General features: G+C 47.8%; 1 protein-coding gene across 1 annotated transcript in view; it reads right to left on the reverse strand.

The window, feature by feature from the left end:
• DNAH9 (dynein axonemal heavy chain 9) overlaps positions 1 to 18008 on the reverse strand; it is a 294962-nt gene that overhangs the window by 672 nt on the left and 276282 nt on the right. Inside the window, exons 64-68 of the mRNA XM_057716515.1 lie at positions 17297 to 17488; positions 16005 to 16196; positions 13939 to 14109; positions 9378 to 9560; positions 3453 to 3842 (exon numbers count right to left, since the gene is read on the reverse strand). Of these exons, the coding sequence (XP_057572498.1) occupies positions 3453 to 3842; positions 9378 to 9560; positions 13939 to 14109; positions 16005 to 16196; positions 17297 to 17488 (1128 nt within the window). The remainder of the gene's footprint in view (positions 1 to 3452; positions 3843 to 9377; positions 9561 to 13938; positions 14110 to 16004; positions 16197 to 17296; positions 17489 to 18008) is intronic.

Below are 18008 nucleotides of genomic sequence, written 5' to 3' on the forward strand. Positions count from 1 at the left end.
CCTGAATATCTTCTCAAAGCAGAGTTCCAAAAGCTGTTACTTATCACATGCAAATTAATCTTCTTTGGGCCTTGAATCTCTCTCTGTTTTATTTTGTCATCTCGTAAGCATGCTGAATGCAGCTATTTGCCAGATGTCATGCTAGGTGCTGGGCACTGAAGCTGAGCAAGACAGTGCCTGCCAGCAAACGCTTTAGATGCTAAGGCTTCAGTTGTGTCCTGTTCCAGTTTCACGTGTGCTGTCATCCACCCTCTAGAGCATTGTGACTTCATCAGCAGGGGGAGCTGTGTTCTGTCTTTACTCATGTAACAGGGCCCTGGCTGCTCTGCAGCTTTCCAGATGGGGCCTCTCTCTGGTTCTCTGAGACGTCTCCGTAGAGCTGTCTCGGGAGGTTTTTCCTAGTAGTCCTGAGAACTATCCTGAGGAACAAAAGGGTGCCTTGGTGAACTGAGCTGGGAAATGGTGCCTACCACACCCCGGCCCTGAAGCTTTACAGTGCATGCTAGCACACTGGAGACAGGAAGTCATGGCAGGAAAGAGAACAGTTTAACTTTATTTATCCCAGTGTTTCCCAAACTCATTTGACCACAGGACCCTCTTCTTGCAGCCTAGTCATTCCCCACGGCACTAGTGTTTTGAATATACTTTGGGAAATGATGATCCAGTGTGACTCTTGGGCTCCTTGCCTGTCTAGGTGACTCTGAGCCCCTTAGGCTGTGGACAGAATTTGGTTTAATTCCCGTGAAATGTATTTAAAGGGAAGATGTGCCTCTTCAGTTCTGGTCGAGGTGACGGGAGGCACGTAAATAACAGAACTAAGGTAAACAGGACCCACTATCCCCCACAACTGAGTTGCTCTGGGGATTACAGTTACCATCTTAATGTATAAAAATTACTTCAGATCAATATCAACTTAATCTCGATAGTATACAAAACCTTTACTCTTATACAGCTCCATTCTTTCCCTTTCCTTTGTGCTCTTTTCATCACACAAATTACACCTTTATACATCTGATGCCTGTCAACGCAGATTTATAATTATTGCTTTAGGCAGGTGTCCTTTAAATCAGATAGGAGGAAAAGAAAAGTTACAAACCAAAAAATGGTTTGATTATAACATGTCTAGGTGTGGATGTCTATGTTTATTCTATTTGGATTTTGTTGATCTTCTTGGATGTGCAGATTAATGTTTTCCATCAAGTTTAGAAAGGGTTTGGCCATTTTTTTTCCCTTCAAATATTCTCTCTGGCTCTTTCTCCTTTCCTGGGACTTCCACTATGCATATGTTGGTATGTTTGTTGGTGTTCTACAGATCTCTAAGGCAGTTCACTTTTCTTCATTCGTTTTTCTTTCTCTATTTCAGACTAGCTAAGCTCAATTAATCTATTTTCAAGTTTGGTGATTTCTGCCTACTCCTAACTCCTGTTGAATTTCTCTATTGAAATTTTATTTCAGATATTATACTTTTCAACTCCAGAATTTCTACTTAAAAATTCTTTTCATTAATATTCTCTATTTGATGAGACATTGTTCGTATATTATTTAGACATGGTTTCCTTTAGTTCTTTGAACATATTTAAAATAGCTGATATAAAGTCTTTGTTTAACATACCCAGCTTCTGCTCTTCCTCAGGGATGGTTTCTGTTGACTTTTTCCCCTGTGTACGAGCCATTCTTCTTTGGTATGTCTCATATTTTTGTTGTTGTTGAAAACTGAACATTTAAAGTAGTATAAGGTGGCAACTCTAGAACTCAGATATTATCCCTCTATAGGTTTGTTGCTGTTGTTTGTTTAGTGACTTTTGTGAACTGAATCTGTAAAGTCTGTATTCTTTGTCATGGATGACCACTGACGTGGCCTGCTCAGTTAGCTAATAGTCATCAAATAACTGGACAGAGGTTTTCATAAATGCTTGGAACCAGTAAGTCTCACAATCTTCGCTGAGGGACATGCCTTCAGTGCTCAGCCAGACAGTTAAAACTCTGTCTTTGCCTTCACTTCCTGTTTGCACAGAGCCTCACGGTTAGCTTGAGGTGAGCGCTTAGGGCCGTCACAGGTCTTCAGGAGCACATGCACAACTCTGTCCACGGGCATCGCTGTCTAAAGCTTCCAGGCACATGTCAGAGGTTTCTAAAGCCTCTGGTGAACATCTCATTCTCCAGCTTATCTTTTTCAGCCTTTTGGCTAGCCTGTTATTTGTTTCACTGTTTTCTACTGCCCCAGGCAAGATGCAGTGTTAAACAGTTCTCTTTGATTGCTTTCAGCAAATGCCCCTAGGGAAAAGTCTGTTGTCCTGGCTGAGCTCCAATTCAGGTCTAGTAAAGACAGACTTGTGAGTAGGGTCTTCCAGGGAGCCACCAGACAGGGAAACAATGACAGTTTTTCTGGGATTTGGGCTTTGAAGGCATTTCAGCTCCATTTTGTCCCCTTCAATGGCTGCCAGGCTGCTGTTTTTACTATGACTGTGGCCTATTATTTTTTAAGGCAACCATGGAATTGGGGAAGAGAGAATGGAAAGAGAGAAAGTTAAAAGGCCACAGAGCTTGCTCTTCTTCAGCCATTTTCCTTCAACAAACATTAGCTGGATTGCCAAAAGCCTTTGGTTAATTGCCAGAGTTCTGAAAACTTTGATTCTGATACACACACACACACACACACACACACACACACACACACACGTAAAAGATATCTACTGGCTCCTATTTGCTGACAGGTAGCAATGTGAAAAGTAGAAAGGATTCCTGCCCTCCAAGAGCTCATGAATGAGGAAAGTGGACCAGGGAGGTGAAATGATACCCCCAGGTCACACAGCAATTCCTGAGCACTCCCTGTGTACCAGGCACTGTTCTAAGTGTCTCGCATGTTCATTAATTTAATCATCACAGCAACTCTGTCTTCCCATTTAACAGCTGAGTAGGGACTCCCCTGGTGGTCCAGTGGTTAAGACTCCATGCTCCCAATGCAGGGGGCCTGGGTTCAATCCCTGGTCAGGGAACTAGATCCTCATGCCACAACTAAGAGCCTGCATGGTGCAACTAAAGATCCCACATGCTGCAACTAAAGATCCTGCATGCTGCAACGAAGATCCTGCACGCAGCAACGAAGATCCCGTGTTCTACAACTAAGACCTGACATAGCCAAATAAATAAATTAAATAAATATTAAAAAAAAACTGAGTAAACTGAGATTTTCACAGAGTTAGTAAACAGTAGTGCTGGGATTCAGATCCAGCCAGTCTGTTGCTTTTAACCACTCTAGTCACTCTTTGCTCTTTGTGTCATCCTCGGCTACATAGAAATGATTTGGCAGCCTCAAGGAAACGTTATCTGGGTCAGAAGGCGCCAGGGCATCCCTTTTAGCAATGGTACTTTACGGGGTGGGGCGGGGCGGGGCGGGGTGGGGGGTGGGGGATGTGTATGTAATCAGCCCACAGGGGCTGCTCAGGATTTACCTGTGCGTCCCAGCGTGCGCCTTCCATGAAGAGCCCATAGATGTAGGCCCCTTCCCGAGGGGGGCTCCTGAACGCCTCTCTGTCCCTCTTTGTCACGTCGCATTGCAGGGCCATCTGGTCCAGGGGCCACTCGTTCTTGCGGGCTGTGGACTGCATGATGGCAGTCAGGAAGGACTGGGGATTGAAGAAGCCTGTCAGCCACACAGTGGAGGGCATCACAAAGTCGCCTGTCCAGGCCTCCAACTCCTTGATGCGGTTGAGCAGGTCCAAAAACCAGGCTGCCAGGCCTGCCGTGGAGGGGTAGGCTAGCCTGGCCCAGGGCTCTGGCACTGTGTTTAGGTACAGGGCGTTCTGTAAGTTCTCCATGTCGCTAGTCACGGTCAGCTCCCCCTGAAGACAGAAAGTGAGAGGGGAAAGAGTGAGGGGCAGCAAGTCCCTGGAAACAGCGGGCCTTGGAGATCTTTGGGAAGACAGGAGATGACTGCCGGGGTGGGTTACACAATGACAGCCCCTGTCTAGTACTTGATTTGCAAGGTTTGTCTCATGAAGGCTGGTCCTCTCCCCACTCTGGTGACATCAGAGTCTACCCTGTCTACTGAAAGTAGTTTAGGCCTGCTGTGGACCTCAAACTGGCTGTGGATTCCATGCTGATTCCACCCTACCCTAAAGCTTGGGTTCCTCCGTTCTCCTCCAGCCTCTGCAGCAGCCCTGTAGGCTTCTGCATGCAGCTTAGAAACATAAGAAGCCAAAGCCAGGAGGATCTATAATCCCCCAAATCAAGGATTTCCTTCAGAAATCAAGCTGTTAGATACATAGCCAACTTTAAGAAACCCTCTGTCAATTGCTAGACGAAATTTGTCAAGGGAGATTTACATTGAAAACCATCTTTAAACTTTGCAACCTTAGTTCTGCCAAAGATCTACAATTTCTCGAAGGTGTCGTCTCTACTGCAGTGGTTTCTGCACAGGGTTTGGGAGCCCAATAAGGCTTGCCATGTCTTATGTGATGACCAGCAGCCCTATGAAGCTACTTAAGCACAAGTGAGTTAAAGTTATGAAATAAATACCAGTTCCTTGGTCACATTAGCTACACTTCATGTCACCAGCAGGCACATGTGCCCTTATCAGCACAGATGTGGAATATTCTCATCATTACAGAGGGTTCTATTGGACAGCACTGCTCTAAACAGAAAGGCCTAGTTTTCTGTTTGGTGATTAAACTGTAGTGTATGTGGTTTTGCCAGGGTTGTGTTAAAAATTCTGTATGTTGCAGTTTTAATAAAACATGTTTATGGGCATACAGTAGTACACGCTTGCTAAACTGTGGATAAGACATGCAGACCAATCAAGACCCATTACAAAAAAATAAAGTCCAATAGACTCAGAAGACAAAAGATATAAGCTGTTTATTTTTCCTTTTAAAATAAAAATGTTACGTTTCCAATCACCAATTTACTCACATAACTATAAAATGCTTTTATAAATAATACACCAACTAAACCTGCTTCCCCACAACATTGTTTTGGGTTCTTTTGAGTCTGGGCTTGTCTACGGAAGTATACTGTACTTGCGAATGTTGTTGGCCATGTGAGTTGATGGGGAGGCAAGGTTCCCCATCAGCTGGAATCATCCCACAACGTGACCTAACAGAACTGGGTCAGCAGTACTGGAAGAAGTGGGAGGAAAATGTCCCGGTCCTTTGGCACATCTCTGAGGGCCGTGGCAGACAGACAAATGGAGATGAACTCAGACGCAGCCCCAGACTCTGCCAGCCACAGTCGTTTGCTGGTACAGAGAAGTCCTTTGTTGCCTGGTTATCTCCCCCAGCTAATTCCATCACTTACTCCGTGCGACCATGCCTGACACAGAGATGTGCCACTTCTGAAAACAGTGAGGTCCTATAAACCTCTGTTTCTCTGAAATTCTTTGTAAGAAGAAGTCGTGTGCTTAAATTAAAACATATGCACTATTAGGGCAGTGAAACTCTCCTCTAAGACATGACAACGGTGGATCCATGTCATTTCACATTTGTCTGAATCCACAGAATGTACACCCCCAGGAGGGAACCCTAATGTAAACTGTGGGTGCCTCTGGTGATTGTGATGAGTCAGGGTAGATTTATCAGTTGTAACAAATGGACCGCTCTGCTGGGGGATGTTGATGGTGGGGAGGCTGGGTGTGGCGGGGGTAGAGGGGCAGGAGTATATGGGAACTCTACCTTCTGCTCAGTTTTGCTGTGAACCTAAAACTGCTCTAAAAAATAAAATCTGATAGTAAAAAATGTATATATGCAATACTTAATTTTTAACACTTCAGAAATCTAAAATCATTTTGACAGCAGGGAAGCATAAAATGTGTAACTTGGCTTTCTTAAAAATTTCTCACATCTGCTTGGAAGTTATTCTGACAACGATTTTGCATTTACTATTTGAAGGTGTGAGGGATGGAGCCGTAAAGAATGTGCTATCTCTTAGGTTCTGCCTGTTTGAGACTGAAGCAGGAGCGATTGAGGAAAAGAAGAAGTCATTCACCTTGTGGTTAGAGTTCTGAACTCAGATCTGCCCATGACCTTGAGTGGACGCAAAAATGACTCACTTTCAGAAGAGGGGTTGAGAAGAACCCAGAGAGAACCCGACGCCAAATTCACTCCCTGTAATGTGTGGGCCCCTTTCGTAGGAGAAGAGGAATAAACCTACAGACTCTGGGATAGCATTTCCTGAAAGGTGTTCAGAGAATTAGTTTCCTCAGGTGCTGCCAGATTGGTGGAGGTGGGGTGGCTGGATGGGCAGTTTCTGGGCCACACTGTGGGTAAGCAGGCCTTTCGTAAAGACTCCAGCCACCCATGTAGAGAAACCCGCTTCCGTCTACTCAACTCCGACTTCCTCAAACTCCTCCTGCCTGGGTCCTGTGGAACACTGATTAGTATCTGCACTTATTTGCTCACAGGTCAAGAGTCAAGAAAAAGAAAACTCACAGAGAGAACACTAAATCCTTAAGAAGATGATGTAGTTCAGGTCCTGTGACTGGCTTGTTCCACATCCACACTGCAGGGAAACCGGGGAGAACTGAAGACTGCGGGCGCTTTTATCGTGGGTATGAGGGCTACCTGGATGTGGCCTTAACCACTTTTTTTGTCCTTATAAATAAATGCTTTCATAGACTTTCTTGGGTATAATATAAAATAAAAACCTGATTTGTCCTCTAGGCCTTCATTGCTTTCAGTCAATGAGCTTGTTAAAAGCAGATTCACAGGCTCCATTCCAAATCTAAGGACTCCAGCCTCAGGATGGCCAGGAATGTCCATCTGTAAAGGGTGTCTCTGGAGGGTCAGAAGTGGCTGGTGCTCTGGGCTCGCAGGCACATGGCCAGTGTCCATCCCATGGGGTCAGCAACGGCCATGTACGTCCTTCTCCAGGGGCTGCGGGCTGCACCCTGTCCAGGGGGTCAGCCCCTGTCTGCTTTTCCTTCCCTATGAAGGTGGTCTTTGCAACCATCTTTCATTTGTATGAAACCCAAGAGGTGAAAAGATGGGGAGGGAAGTGGAATTACGTGGGTTCCACCCTTCCCAGTCTGGCATCCAGACTGTGGGTGACAGCAGCCAGTCCATCTGTGCACTCTGGCAAGCATGTGAACCAGGGCAGCTGCCTGTGGGGTGGTGACCGTAAGTCACTAAAGAGACAAAGCAAAACCTGAACTATTGTATCAACACACAACGGATGAGAGTAAAGAGCCAGAGTGGTTCCCCAAGTCAGCGAGCGGGGCTTTAAGACTGAACATCTTTCATATGTTTGGAAAAACAGAATTTGTCAGTTAGGAGGGGCAATCAGCCACTGAAGGACAGGTAGGAAGAGTTTGATGCCCTCAAACATCTGAATAATAGAAACTAGTTCCCAGCCCCAGATTCTGGGCTGGCCGTGACTCCATCTAAAAGAGCACTGCCCAAATGAAATATAATGCAAGCTGTGAGTGGGTAACTTTACATGTAAAATTCACAAAATTATATGTGTGTAATTTTACATTTTCTGGTAGCCACATTAAAAAAAAAAGATGAATTTAATTTTCATAATGTGTTATTTAATTAGTAGATTTAAAATGTCAAATATTTCAATATTTAATCCAATATAACAATTACTAATAGGATATTTTCCCTTGTTTTGGTCCTGTATCTTGAAATCTGGCATTTAATTTAAATTTACAACACATCTCAGTTTGGACTAGCTACATTTCAAGTGTTAACTTGTTGTTAGTGGCTACCATACTGGACAGTGCATTAAGAATTTAGCTTCTCCTATTGTTTTCCTACATAGGTAGAGAATTTTCTGGGGAGGCTGCCACCAGTCAATGGCTCTTTGAAAGTTATATCTAGTCATAAATGATTATAAAGGAATAAACTGGCATTTGGGAGTTTTGTACATCAGCCTTTGTGCATTTGGTTAGTGGCAGTCAGTACCTCTGACCCATCAGCTCTGGGGTGCTCACAGGACCTGGTTCTGCATTGTGTAAGGGGACATGGTTGTGGCTGGCAGACCTCTCCCAGGCAGCCACTTCTGTGTGCTGTGGGCTTCCACAGTCCTCGGGGGTTAAGGCACTGAGCCTTTCAGTTCAGTCAGTACCTTTTGGGTAGCATTATGGTTTCCCAACCAGCCAACTATGAATAAAAATCTAATCAAATAATGCTAAGGGTATTGACTTAATGACTTAAAAAGTTGGACATTTTCTAATTTGGTGTCCAGTCTGGGCAGAGCATTGGGGTTTGCCTGTTTGATGAGCTGGGTAGGGTGAGTTACCCGTGTCTCCCTGTGTTCCACCTACAATGGTCCTAGAACTTCAAAGTGACTATTAGAGGGAAAGAAAGGACCGGAAGGAAAACCTCGCTCACAATTTCCTCTCCTCCCATCATGCATTCCTCTGGGAGCTGGGATGTGAGCTCCTCGCTGCTCCACGTACCAGCGACTGTCCAGTGGGGCCCTCACATCACCGGCACATGCCAGGCTGTCCTGTGAGCCCCTCCTGTTCCATCTGCTCTCTTCGGCTGTTTCCTCTCTGACTCCCGTTTCTTTGAGCCCAGCTTAACCTTTTCCCCAGACGTGGAAACTTTTCCTTCTCTGAACTCTGCCGCCACCCCCTTGCACCTTCACTGTTCCATGAAGACATCTGTCCATCTTTTCTTCTACCTACTTGCCTTAACGCTATTCACAAACTTGTCTCACCACAGGAATTACCCGGTTGCTGGTTAAAAACATAGGTTCCCAGACCCCAGCTCCAGAGGCTGGTGGGACTGGAGGGTGGAGACGGGAACACATAGTGGGATGAAGCCCCTGGGGAGTCCCATGACCAGGCCAGGGTGGGGCCCTGTCTTAAGGAGACCGAGTTTTCATGAAGGCGTTCTTAGGCGGAGACTGCTCTGTCTATAACATTGGCGGTAATAAGAATGCCGTCGGCGTACACTTCTGGGTACTGGCCGCGTGCTGGGCACTGTTTCAAACATCCTACGCACATCGATTTACTGAACCCTTCCCACAGCCCTGTGGAGTAGGACCACTCTCCCCGTTCTACAGGTGAAGGACGGGAGACGCGGTGAGCCTCACGGCGCTCTAAGGCCGCAGGGCGAGGCCGCGGGGGAGCCGGGAGCCGGGGTTCAGCAGCGGCACACGCCCGGGAGCCCCGTGCCAGCCGCGCCGCCCACGGCAGCAGAAGACGCAGGGCGCCCGGCGGCCCGCCCGTCCGTCGGTCGCAGCTCCTCCTCCCCGCGCAGCTCCACGCTCCGGGGCCCGTCTCGCCCTCCCTGCGGCCCGGTCGCGCTCCGGCTTCTGGGAGCGGCGCCTTCTTAGGGGCGAGGCTGCGGTGACCTCTGCTCTCCAGCTCCCCCGGCGCCCCGCCCACAAGCGGGTCCCCGGGCAAGGCCCCCGCCCCCGGCCTCGCCCACCTTTAGTCCGAGGCTCAGCTCCCGCAGGGAGCGCCGGACCTCGCGGGTGAGGATGTTCATCCGCTCGCACTCCTGCAGAGCCACCACCACGTAGGGGGTGCGCTCCTCCGCTCTGGCCGTCAGCTCCGCGATGTTGAACTCGTCCATCACCCGCTCCAGTATTTCTTCCAGGACGGCCTTGACCTGCCCCGCAACAGGAAACACACGGTTAAGATGGGGCTCAGCTTCCCCAGGAGGCCTCCGTTCCCCTGTGATGTGGCACGAAAGATGCCAGTCACCCGTGCCCTGGGCACACTCTTGCCTGCTTGCTGAGGTCAACTGGGGTAGGGGCTGCGGACCAACCACAGCATGGTCTCCCCGTCGGCTGGCCAGCTCCCTGTGACTTCTGCCACCAGCTTAAAAAGATGAACATGGAGGCCCTTCTGAGACCTGGGAGTTGAAAACCCCAGAGACTGACCCCGTTAGCTGTGGGAACCGAGCTAGAAAGGCCTGGGGAGGTCACCTGGGCCCAGGGGAAGCCGCGGGGATGAGCAGCCGGGATGGACACACGTGCACGTTCCGTTCGGAGTTCCCACGAGGCTGCACTGCAGTTCCTACCCCTGGGTCCTGGGAGAAGCATCCCATCCATCATATAAACCTCCTCCCCGACCCCACGAATCCTGTTATCACACACACTGCCAGCTAACTAGACCAGGGGAGCTAGAACAATCAGGGCCTCTCTCCTGGAAAACTGGAATTGAGGCACCCAGATACTGGCCTATGTGGGGGGCAAGCACTGGGAGGCTAAGTCTGCCATTCTGAAGTAAAGGAGTAGGCCCAGGAGCTCTGTCAGCCGAGAAAGAAAAATGAGAAAGTGCAGACTTACTGGAACATGTGGCTGGCAGAGGGGCAGGCGGAAGGGAGGGAGGGAGGGAGCCAGGGCACCAGAGCCAGCCCTTCCTGGAGTCAGGAGAGCTGGTGGACATGCATGGTGGACGCTGTCTTGGTTCGTTCATCTCATCCCCCTTCCTCTAATAACAGGCCCCTGTCTCTTGTGAAATTACCTCTTTCCCACTGTTCTGGGGCACAGTCACCTGGCCCAGCCCTCCCGTGACTCAAGCAGGCCGATCAGATGAAAATTGAATCTGGAGCCCAGGATTCGGGTGCAGAAAGTGGAGAGAAGTGTGCTGGTCCACTCTTCTTTCTCCCTGGGACCCCAGAATCACTGTGGTTTCTATCCTTTCTTCAGTGGATTCCTTTGATACAGTGAGCTATTTCTTGCCTATTTCAGCTGACCTGGCCTCTGTTGCTTGCAACCAGCGAACCTGGACTGAATTAATACGGTGCTGTTATGTATTACCCATGTGAATTTAAACAAGTCATTTAGGCCTCAATTTTCTCATCTATTAAAACTTTCCAAGAGCATCTTTCTCCACTGCCCCCTCCCCCGCCAACTCCCAGGGCTGGTGAAGAGATCAAATCAAAAGAGGTGATGAATGGGGCAGCATCTGAGAGCTATAAAGAACTCTATGCATGTACAGGATTATTAATACTCACTTTGCCTTGTATTGTTAACATACAATACGTCTCTAGGAAAAGAGCTGATGTTAGAGAAAAGAAAGTAAAAACTCATTACCATGTCACAAATGGGTCTCGGGTGCTGTCACAGCAAAAACTGGAATGGAATTTTAATGGTACCTGGAAGCTGCTGCTGGGGCAGAAGACGAATGGCTAAAACTACGTCATAGTTCTGTCTCTTGAGCTGAATTTGAAGAAACAGCCCTATATCAGTGAGCTGCCATTTGGACATTATTCACAAACAAATGAAAAGATAGTCCGGAGCTTACTGTTTCAAAACACACTGAATGTGGGGAAACAGGGTTCTCTTCTGTCACTGATCAGGCCGTGGAGGACTTGGAGACCCTGCCTGAGGGGGGAGCAGATCCACAGGAGTAAAGAGGAGCCATGAGGTGGGAGCAGTGGGTGCAAGGGATGTGGTCCACTTCACTTCCACAAGCAAACACCTCTGCTTCTTTTTTGTTCCTTTTGGAAAAGTAATAAATGCATATCATAAAAATCTAAATATTACAGATTCCTCAGGTATTAGAAGCAAAATCCTCCCACAATTTTGCCTCTCCCTTCAAAGGGAAAAGGGAAAAAATCCACTGTTAATTATTGGTATTAATTTCTGAAGGTGTCCTTCTATGCATATGACTCTATCTATCCGTCATCCATCCATCCATCCATCCATCATCCATCCATCCATCCATCCATCCATCCCCTTATTTACCACGGCTGCCACATCTTCCTTCCTGCCTTGCTTCTTCCTTCCATCACTCCTTCTCCCTCTCCACCCCTTCTCTTTCTGTCTCACTAATGGAATCATAATTTGCACAGCTTTTTCAGCTTGCTTTTTTGGTGTGTTTGTTTTTGTTTTTTTGTTTCCGTTTCTTTTTTTCTTCTTTTTGGCCAAACCACGTGGCATGCGGGATCTTAGTTCCCTGACCAGAGATCAAATCTGTGCCCCCTGCAGTGGAAGCTCAGAGTCTTAACTGGACCACCAGGGAAGTTCCCTCAGTTTGCATTTTTCACCTAATAATAAATCTTGAACACATTCCCTTATTAGTACATATGGACATTAGTACATACATTAGTACATTTTAGCCATATGTATTATTTCACTGTTTTGGCATACTGTAATTTGTTGTCATTCCCCTACTGATGGATATTTGGTCTGTTTATCATTTCTACTACTATAAACAATCCTGCAATAAAGATGTATCATAAAATCTGTGCCCTTTTGAGTATTTCCACTGGTTGAATTCCTAGGAATAGAACTATGAGTAAAATATACGAACATTTTAAACTTAAGTAGCTATTGTCAAGTTGTTCTACAATTTAAACCTCTACTAACAGAGAGGGGAGGCGCCTGTTTTCTTATGCTCTCACCACTGGATATCCTCACATTTAAAAAATCTTACCAATGTGTAAGAAATAATATCTCACTTAAGTCCATTTAGCTATGAGTATTGTTGAGACTATTTTACTATATCTGTTGGCTAACTGTATTATTACGTGAATTTCTTTTGTGTCCTTTCCCCCTTTCCTCTCTTCCTCTCTCTTCTTTTTCCTTCCATAGGTATATAACTCTGTATATTAGCAAAACCTGCCCACTTCCTGGTATCTGTGTTGCAATTGGGTTCTCCTAGTTTGGCAAGCACTCGTAGTTCATTCATCTCTGACACACATGTACACACAGACACACGCACATGCACACCATTTCTTAAGTGGTTAGAAGAAGGGGATAAGGAAGTGACAAGAACTAGACGCTCCCTTTAATGCTGCCCGAAGAATCCTAAGCCTGTTACTCACATAGTCCCAGCCTTTTCATTTTTGAGCTAGGGACATTTTTGATACTAGGTGGTTTGGATTCTAGGCAACATAAACTTTCTTATCTTCCTTTTGCTCTCAAATTATATCCTATGCATCAAAGAGTAAAACAGGCTGAGTAATGGGGTTTAGAGCAGCTTTCTCAAAGTAGGCTCACCTGCCTCACCATCACTGGGCTGCAAAGTCCTGGGCCTAACCCCAGACCCCAGAAGCAGAAGCTCCCTAGCTCATTCCGAGGCATACTAAAGTTTGAGACTTCTTCTAATAACATCACTCCATAACTTTAAACAAACATCCAGCTCCTTTACTATCAGTCCGTTTGTTTTCCTAAAATCTATCCCTGGAACCTGAAAGTTTGATAACTCCCCAGGGTTTTTTTAATTCTTAATCTTCCAAGTATGTTTCCTTGTAACAAGGGAATCTCTGACTAAAGGAATCCGGGTAGCACTGTGAACGGGAGGTGGGATGAAGCAGGTGCATCTTTTGGAAAGTGAACTGCCTTGTCTTAGGAAAGCTTCACAGAGAAGTTTCACTTTGAGCCCCTTCCTTTTCTGCCCTCTGCAGCGCCCTCACCAGGAACAGAGCTCCCAGATTGCCTCTGGTCACCCTAAATCCATACTGCACCCTCCTCTGCCTTTCCACCCAACAATTTCCTTCCACCTTCCTGATGTTTCGTGAAGTCCTGTGCTTAGTGGCACTTAGCTGTGGGTTAGGAGACTCTGAAACTGTCATTCCTGCAAAAAGACTGCATTTTCATCTTAAAGTTAAGAGTGAGGGTGGGATGTTTAGGGACAGCTCCCCACCCACTGTTACTTAGTTTGGTAAAGGAACTGTAAGGTCCGTTTCAAGGTTCCCAAGCCAGGATTGTTCAGCCCTGCTCTTTCTTCACTTTGACAAACGGAATAAAAACCTACCTTTGGGTGGACCAGCGAAGCACTGCCATACCCAGAGGCAGAGAAGTCCTACCAGGTACCTGGAGGGCTCTCCTGGTCCCGTGACTGGGGCGGGGCCCTCAGACGCGAAGGTCTGGCGCAGCGAGGCTGGACCAGCCTTGCTCAGGGAAGATGCGCGCCCTGCGGTCTGCTCTGTGGATCCCACTGCAGCAGGCGGGAGAAGGGGCGCCCTAGGCGGCAGTCCCGGGCTCCCCAGGATATCTCGAGCAACCCGCTCCCCCTGCCCCCCCGCCATATACCTTTTCTTCTCTTGCGGCCCCCGCTCCATCTCCGGGCTGGCTGTCCCGGGGCTGCATCTCCAGGACTGTGCGAAAGAGCTTCTCCGAAGTCTGGGTCAGGAAGCCGATCTCCGCGTTCGGGTGGAGACCGTAGAGATACGGCGACTCTGGGGGCAGCTCCGCATCAATGTACTGAAAGTCAAGGGCGAGCTCACGTGAAAACCAACCAGACGTATCTCCCATCTCCCACCTGACTCGTCCTCTGCAGGGGGATGAGTGGGCTGAAGCAGGCCTCAGAGGCCAGGGCCCTCCAAGTGGACGCTGCTGCAGGTGGAAGCCCTCCAGGCGGACGATGCTCAGCGATGCCGGCCGACCTCAGCATGCTGCCCATCTGTTAGGGCACATCCTTACAGCGTGTGTTTCTGAGCCCGGCCGGTTTTCCACAGCTTCCACAGTCATGAGCTCATTCTTCTTGCGGAAGCTTAGCCGACTTTATCCATCTCCAATTTCAGCCCCTCCCACTGCGCCCTGATCTACACCTGTCCCTCCACACACAACAGGACTTCTCAGAGTCCTTCAGAGATACTTTTCCTGCCTGGTAATTTTACCCAGCCCTCCCTGCTTAAACTCCTTCCCCTCCTTTGTGTGCTTAAGTCAGGGATGATAATCCTGAATGCAAGCATGGGACCACGTATGCAAAATAAATGTGTGACTCCTGCTGTAGGATGTAGTGAGCTTTGCTTCTGGCAGAAAGCATTCGAATTAAAAACATGTAAAACACTGTGTCTCCCAAGCAACACATCTCTGGTCAGTTATGGTGGGCCACAGACTGCCATCCCTAAAAAATCCTCCCCAGCGGTAAAGCTCACTTCCTTCTCTGAACGTTTCTGAGCACTCCATTCCAATTCTCTCCATCACAGTGAGAAAATGTCCCTCAAGTTTAGCTTTGATGATTTCTTGGTGTTAGTGACATCTAATCTAAGTAAAAGATGGCTCATTCCTTAAAGGCAAATTTGTGTGCTTATTTTTGCATTTCTCCCAGCACCCAGCACACTCCTGGACTCTTGGTAGATGCCCTATAAGCATCTATTAACTGACAGATTGAAGAGAGGTATGGAGAAAAAGGAACTCTACACAAGTCATTTGGAAATGTGCAAACCATGTTATCATTGTCCAACACCTGCTTCAGCCTCTTGTCAAATTGTTCCACAGACAGTAGGGGATGCTCTTGCACAACTTTCTTGCCTAACGCCTTCAAAGCATTTATTTTAAAAATTCCTTTTATTTACTTTCAAGAGTCTTATTGTTTTTAATTTCTTCTCATAGGCCTAGTTTTTCTGGATCGAATGACTTTTATGACTTACCTTTTCAACTTTTAGGCATTAAAAATTTGTTTCATACTTGTAGTTAATGTTCCTATGACCAGTATTCCCCTTAAGTTTGGTATTCAAGAGTACTTTTAGGAATGGTTCAAAAGTCAAGCAACAAAAAAATTTTTTTGTTTGAGTTCCCTTTTAATACATTTTCATGGTGGGGTAAACAGGCAAAGATGCACACCTTAAAAACAGCTGAAGTAATAGGAAAATGAAAACCCAAAGCCACAGTATAAGAAAGTTCCATGAGAATGTTTTCTTGGTGTGCGTACATTATGTCTGTGTTCATAGCAACCAACAGAGAAGAGGGGGGTGAGTGATCTGCCCACAGGACCACGTCCCTCTGAAGATACTTAGAACCACGAATATAAACTTTACCAAAAGTTGGCTAAGTTCTTACCTGAATTTTTGCTCCTAATGGTTTTGTCAATATCCTGAGTGAAAACAATCAAATAAATGCCTGAGATGTTATTTGCAGAAAAGAGCAACAAATAGAGTTATTGAACCAAATATCAAGAATAAAAAGATCTCTAAAAGTTCAATTTTATCATTAATTCGAGGCTAGAAATCCTGTAGCTCTCAAATTGAACAGGTTGAGAGCCACGCTCGATGTGAGCTGGCTCTTTAAGCCTGGCCCTGCACTCGCATCTCCAGTCCTGCAGGGCAGCGCGGAAAGGAGACCCAGGTCCAGGGGAGGAAAGGGTGGAGCCCTACCTGGTGGTAAGCACTGTAGTCCATGTTGCCTGGGAGGGGGAACCCTGGGGCCAGGGACAGCTCTCCTTCCAGCATCTCTGGTTTAATGAATTCCTCCAGGTAGGTTCTGCAGAGTCTCCTGTCCCAGTCATCGGTGATGTGGCCTCCGTACATGATCTCACCAAAGAGGTAGCGCAAGTCATCATAGGGGACCTGAGAGACAGGAAGGAAGGAAGATCTCCACGCAGGCCTCGGGCTGGCCCGATGTGTGGGCAGCGCATGAGCCACAAAATGGGGTGGTTCTCGAGATTAGGGGCAATGTTTCATTCACCCGCGCTCCTCTGGTGCCCAGCGGGGAGCTCATTAAACGCTGGAGGAATTACATCAAAGAGCTAGAAGAAGCAAAGAAGCTCTTGCACGCATGCCTCCTCCCCTCTTTCACCGTCATCACCTGTGGCAGTAAAGTCAGGCTCTACCTAGGGTCCTTTAAACCCGCCAGTGTCAAATGGAGGAAAGCAAGGACATGGGTACTTTTTTTATTTCCTGCTATTAATTAGCATATTAATTAATCATCTCCTTGGAAAGGTCAGTGAGTGAAACACAGCACACAAGTTCATGGATGTTAGAGTGAGGGAGGGAAGCCACTTAGAGAAAGCCTCATGGCCACGTGGCAGGTGAAGGGATGGTGTATTGAGTGGTGGGCTTCACATGACCTTGGAGCCCGGGGCAGAGGGTCTCCTTCCACGAACCACAAGAGCCTTATGGTGTGAACATCCCCTTAACTGGAAGGCCATGGGTCGTCAGTCTTATAAGTGTCTTGTAAGATAGAGACATCAGACAGAGAATAAAGGAGGTGAGGTGTAGCAAGAATTTGGCTGCTTTAACTTTGGCAAGACCGTGCTTATTCCAGGAGGTACATGCATCACAAGAAGGTCTGAGTCCTTGGTGAGTTACATTGGGAGCTTTATCAGGTGAGCGTGGGGTCTCTCTTCCTGCCAATCACTGCCCCCTTGCAGCGCTGGGAGTGCACAGAGTGGGCCGGGGGCCCTGGGATGCTGGCCCACGGATGGCTCATACCAAGCGTGAGTCGCTAGTTTGGTTTCCTGAGCGTTCTTGGCCACCCGCCCTCACGGTGGTACTTACTCCCCGGCCTCGTGCTGGTCCTGGGGTTGGCCATGCCCTTCCTCACTGCCCTTGGGGAGGCTGCAGGCCTGTCCCGGTGAGCGCACCCCTTCCTCCCCGTGCTGATGCTCCATCGTCATCCTTCTTGCAGGGGCCCTCCCAACCCACGCTGAGCTGGCCGGAAACTTTACCTTTGCATTGGCCTCCAGGAAGTTGTAGAGCACGTTCACAGAGATGGTGAGGTCCCCCGTGTTGAAGGGGTAGGAGCGGTTCCAGCCCTGGGGCCCAAACTTCCGTCTTTCTGCCACCACAGCGTGAAAGTAACAAAGTGCAAAGAGGATGCTCTTAAACTCCATCTCCCGGGAGCACATCTCCAGGGTGTCCTGAAAGGAAATGTCGATCAGTGTTAGCACAGAGCTGCCGTTACGCAGGGCAGGCTGCGGTGTGGGTTAGGATGGCGGGGCTGCTGTGTCCTGGTGAGGGTCTGAGCTACAGCAGGACTGGGGGTTGCACTGTGGACAGGCATGGAGTCGGGTTTGAGGGGACCTTGCAGAGGGGCTGCCTTTTAGTTTAGAATCAGAGCTAACGTTTAGATTCAGCTTATAACAGGGTTTGGTTTACAGTTAAAGTTAGCACATGGATGTGCTAATGAGGTTCCCAAGCATAGCTAACGGTAAAAGGGACGGGGGCCACGGGGGTGTCGTATTTGTCCTGTTAACAGCACTTTGCGCTGGGGTGTGGGTGGGGACTCCACAGCATCATCTCTGATTTCCCTCCTTCCTGTCGCGCTTTTCTTGCCCATCAAGGAACCTTAGTAGGTGTGATTACTGCCTGTGTGCCTGAAGAATCCACGGCTCATCTGCCGAGGGAGCTGCGGGAAGCAGCGGGAGGCTGGGAATCGCA

This window comes from Hippopotamus amphibius, chromosome 17 (assembly GCF_030028045.1).
Source record: "Hippopotamus amphibius kiboko isolate mHipAmp2 chromosome 17, mHipAmp2.hap2, whole genome shotgun sequence".
Classification (NCBI taxonomy): domain Eukaryota; kingdom Metazoa; phylum Chordata; class Mammalia; order Artiodactyla; family Hippopotamidae; genus Hippopotamus; species Hippopotamus amphibius.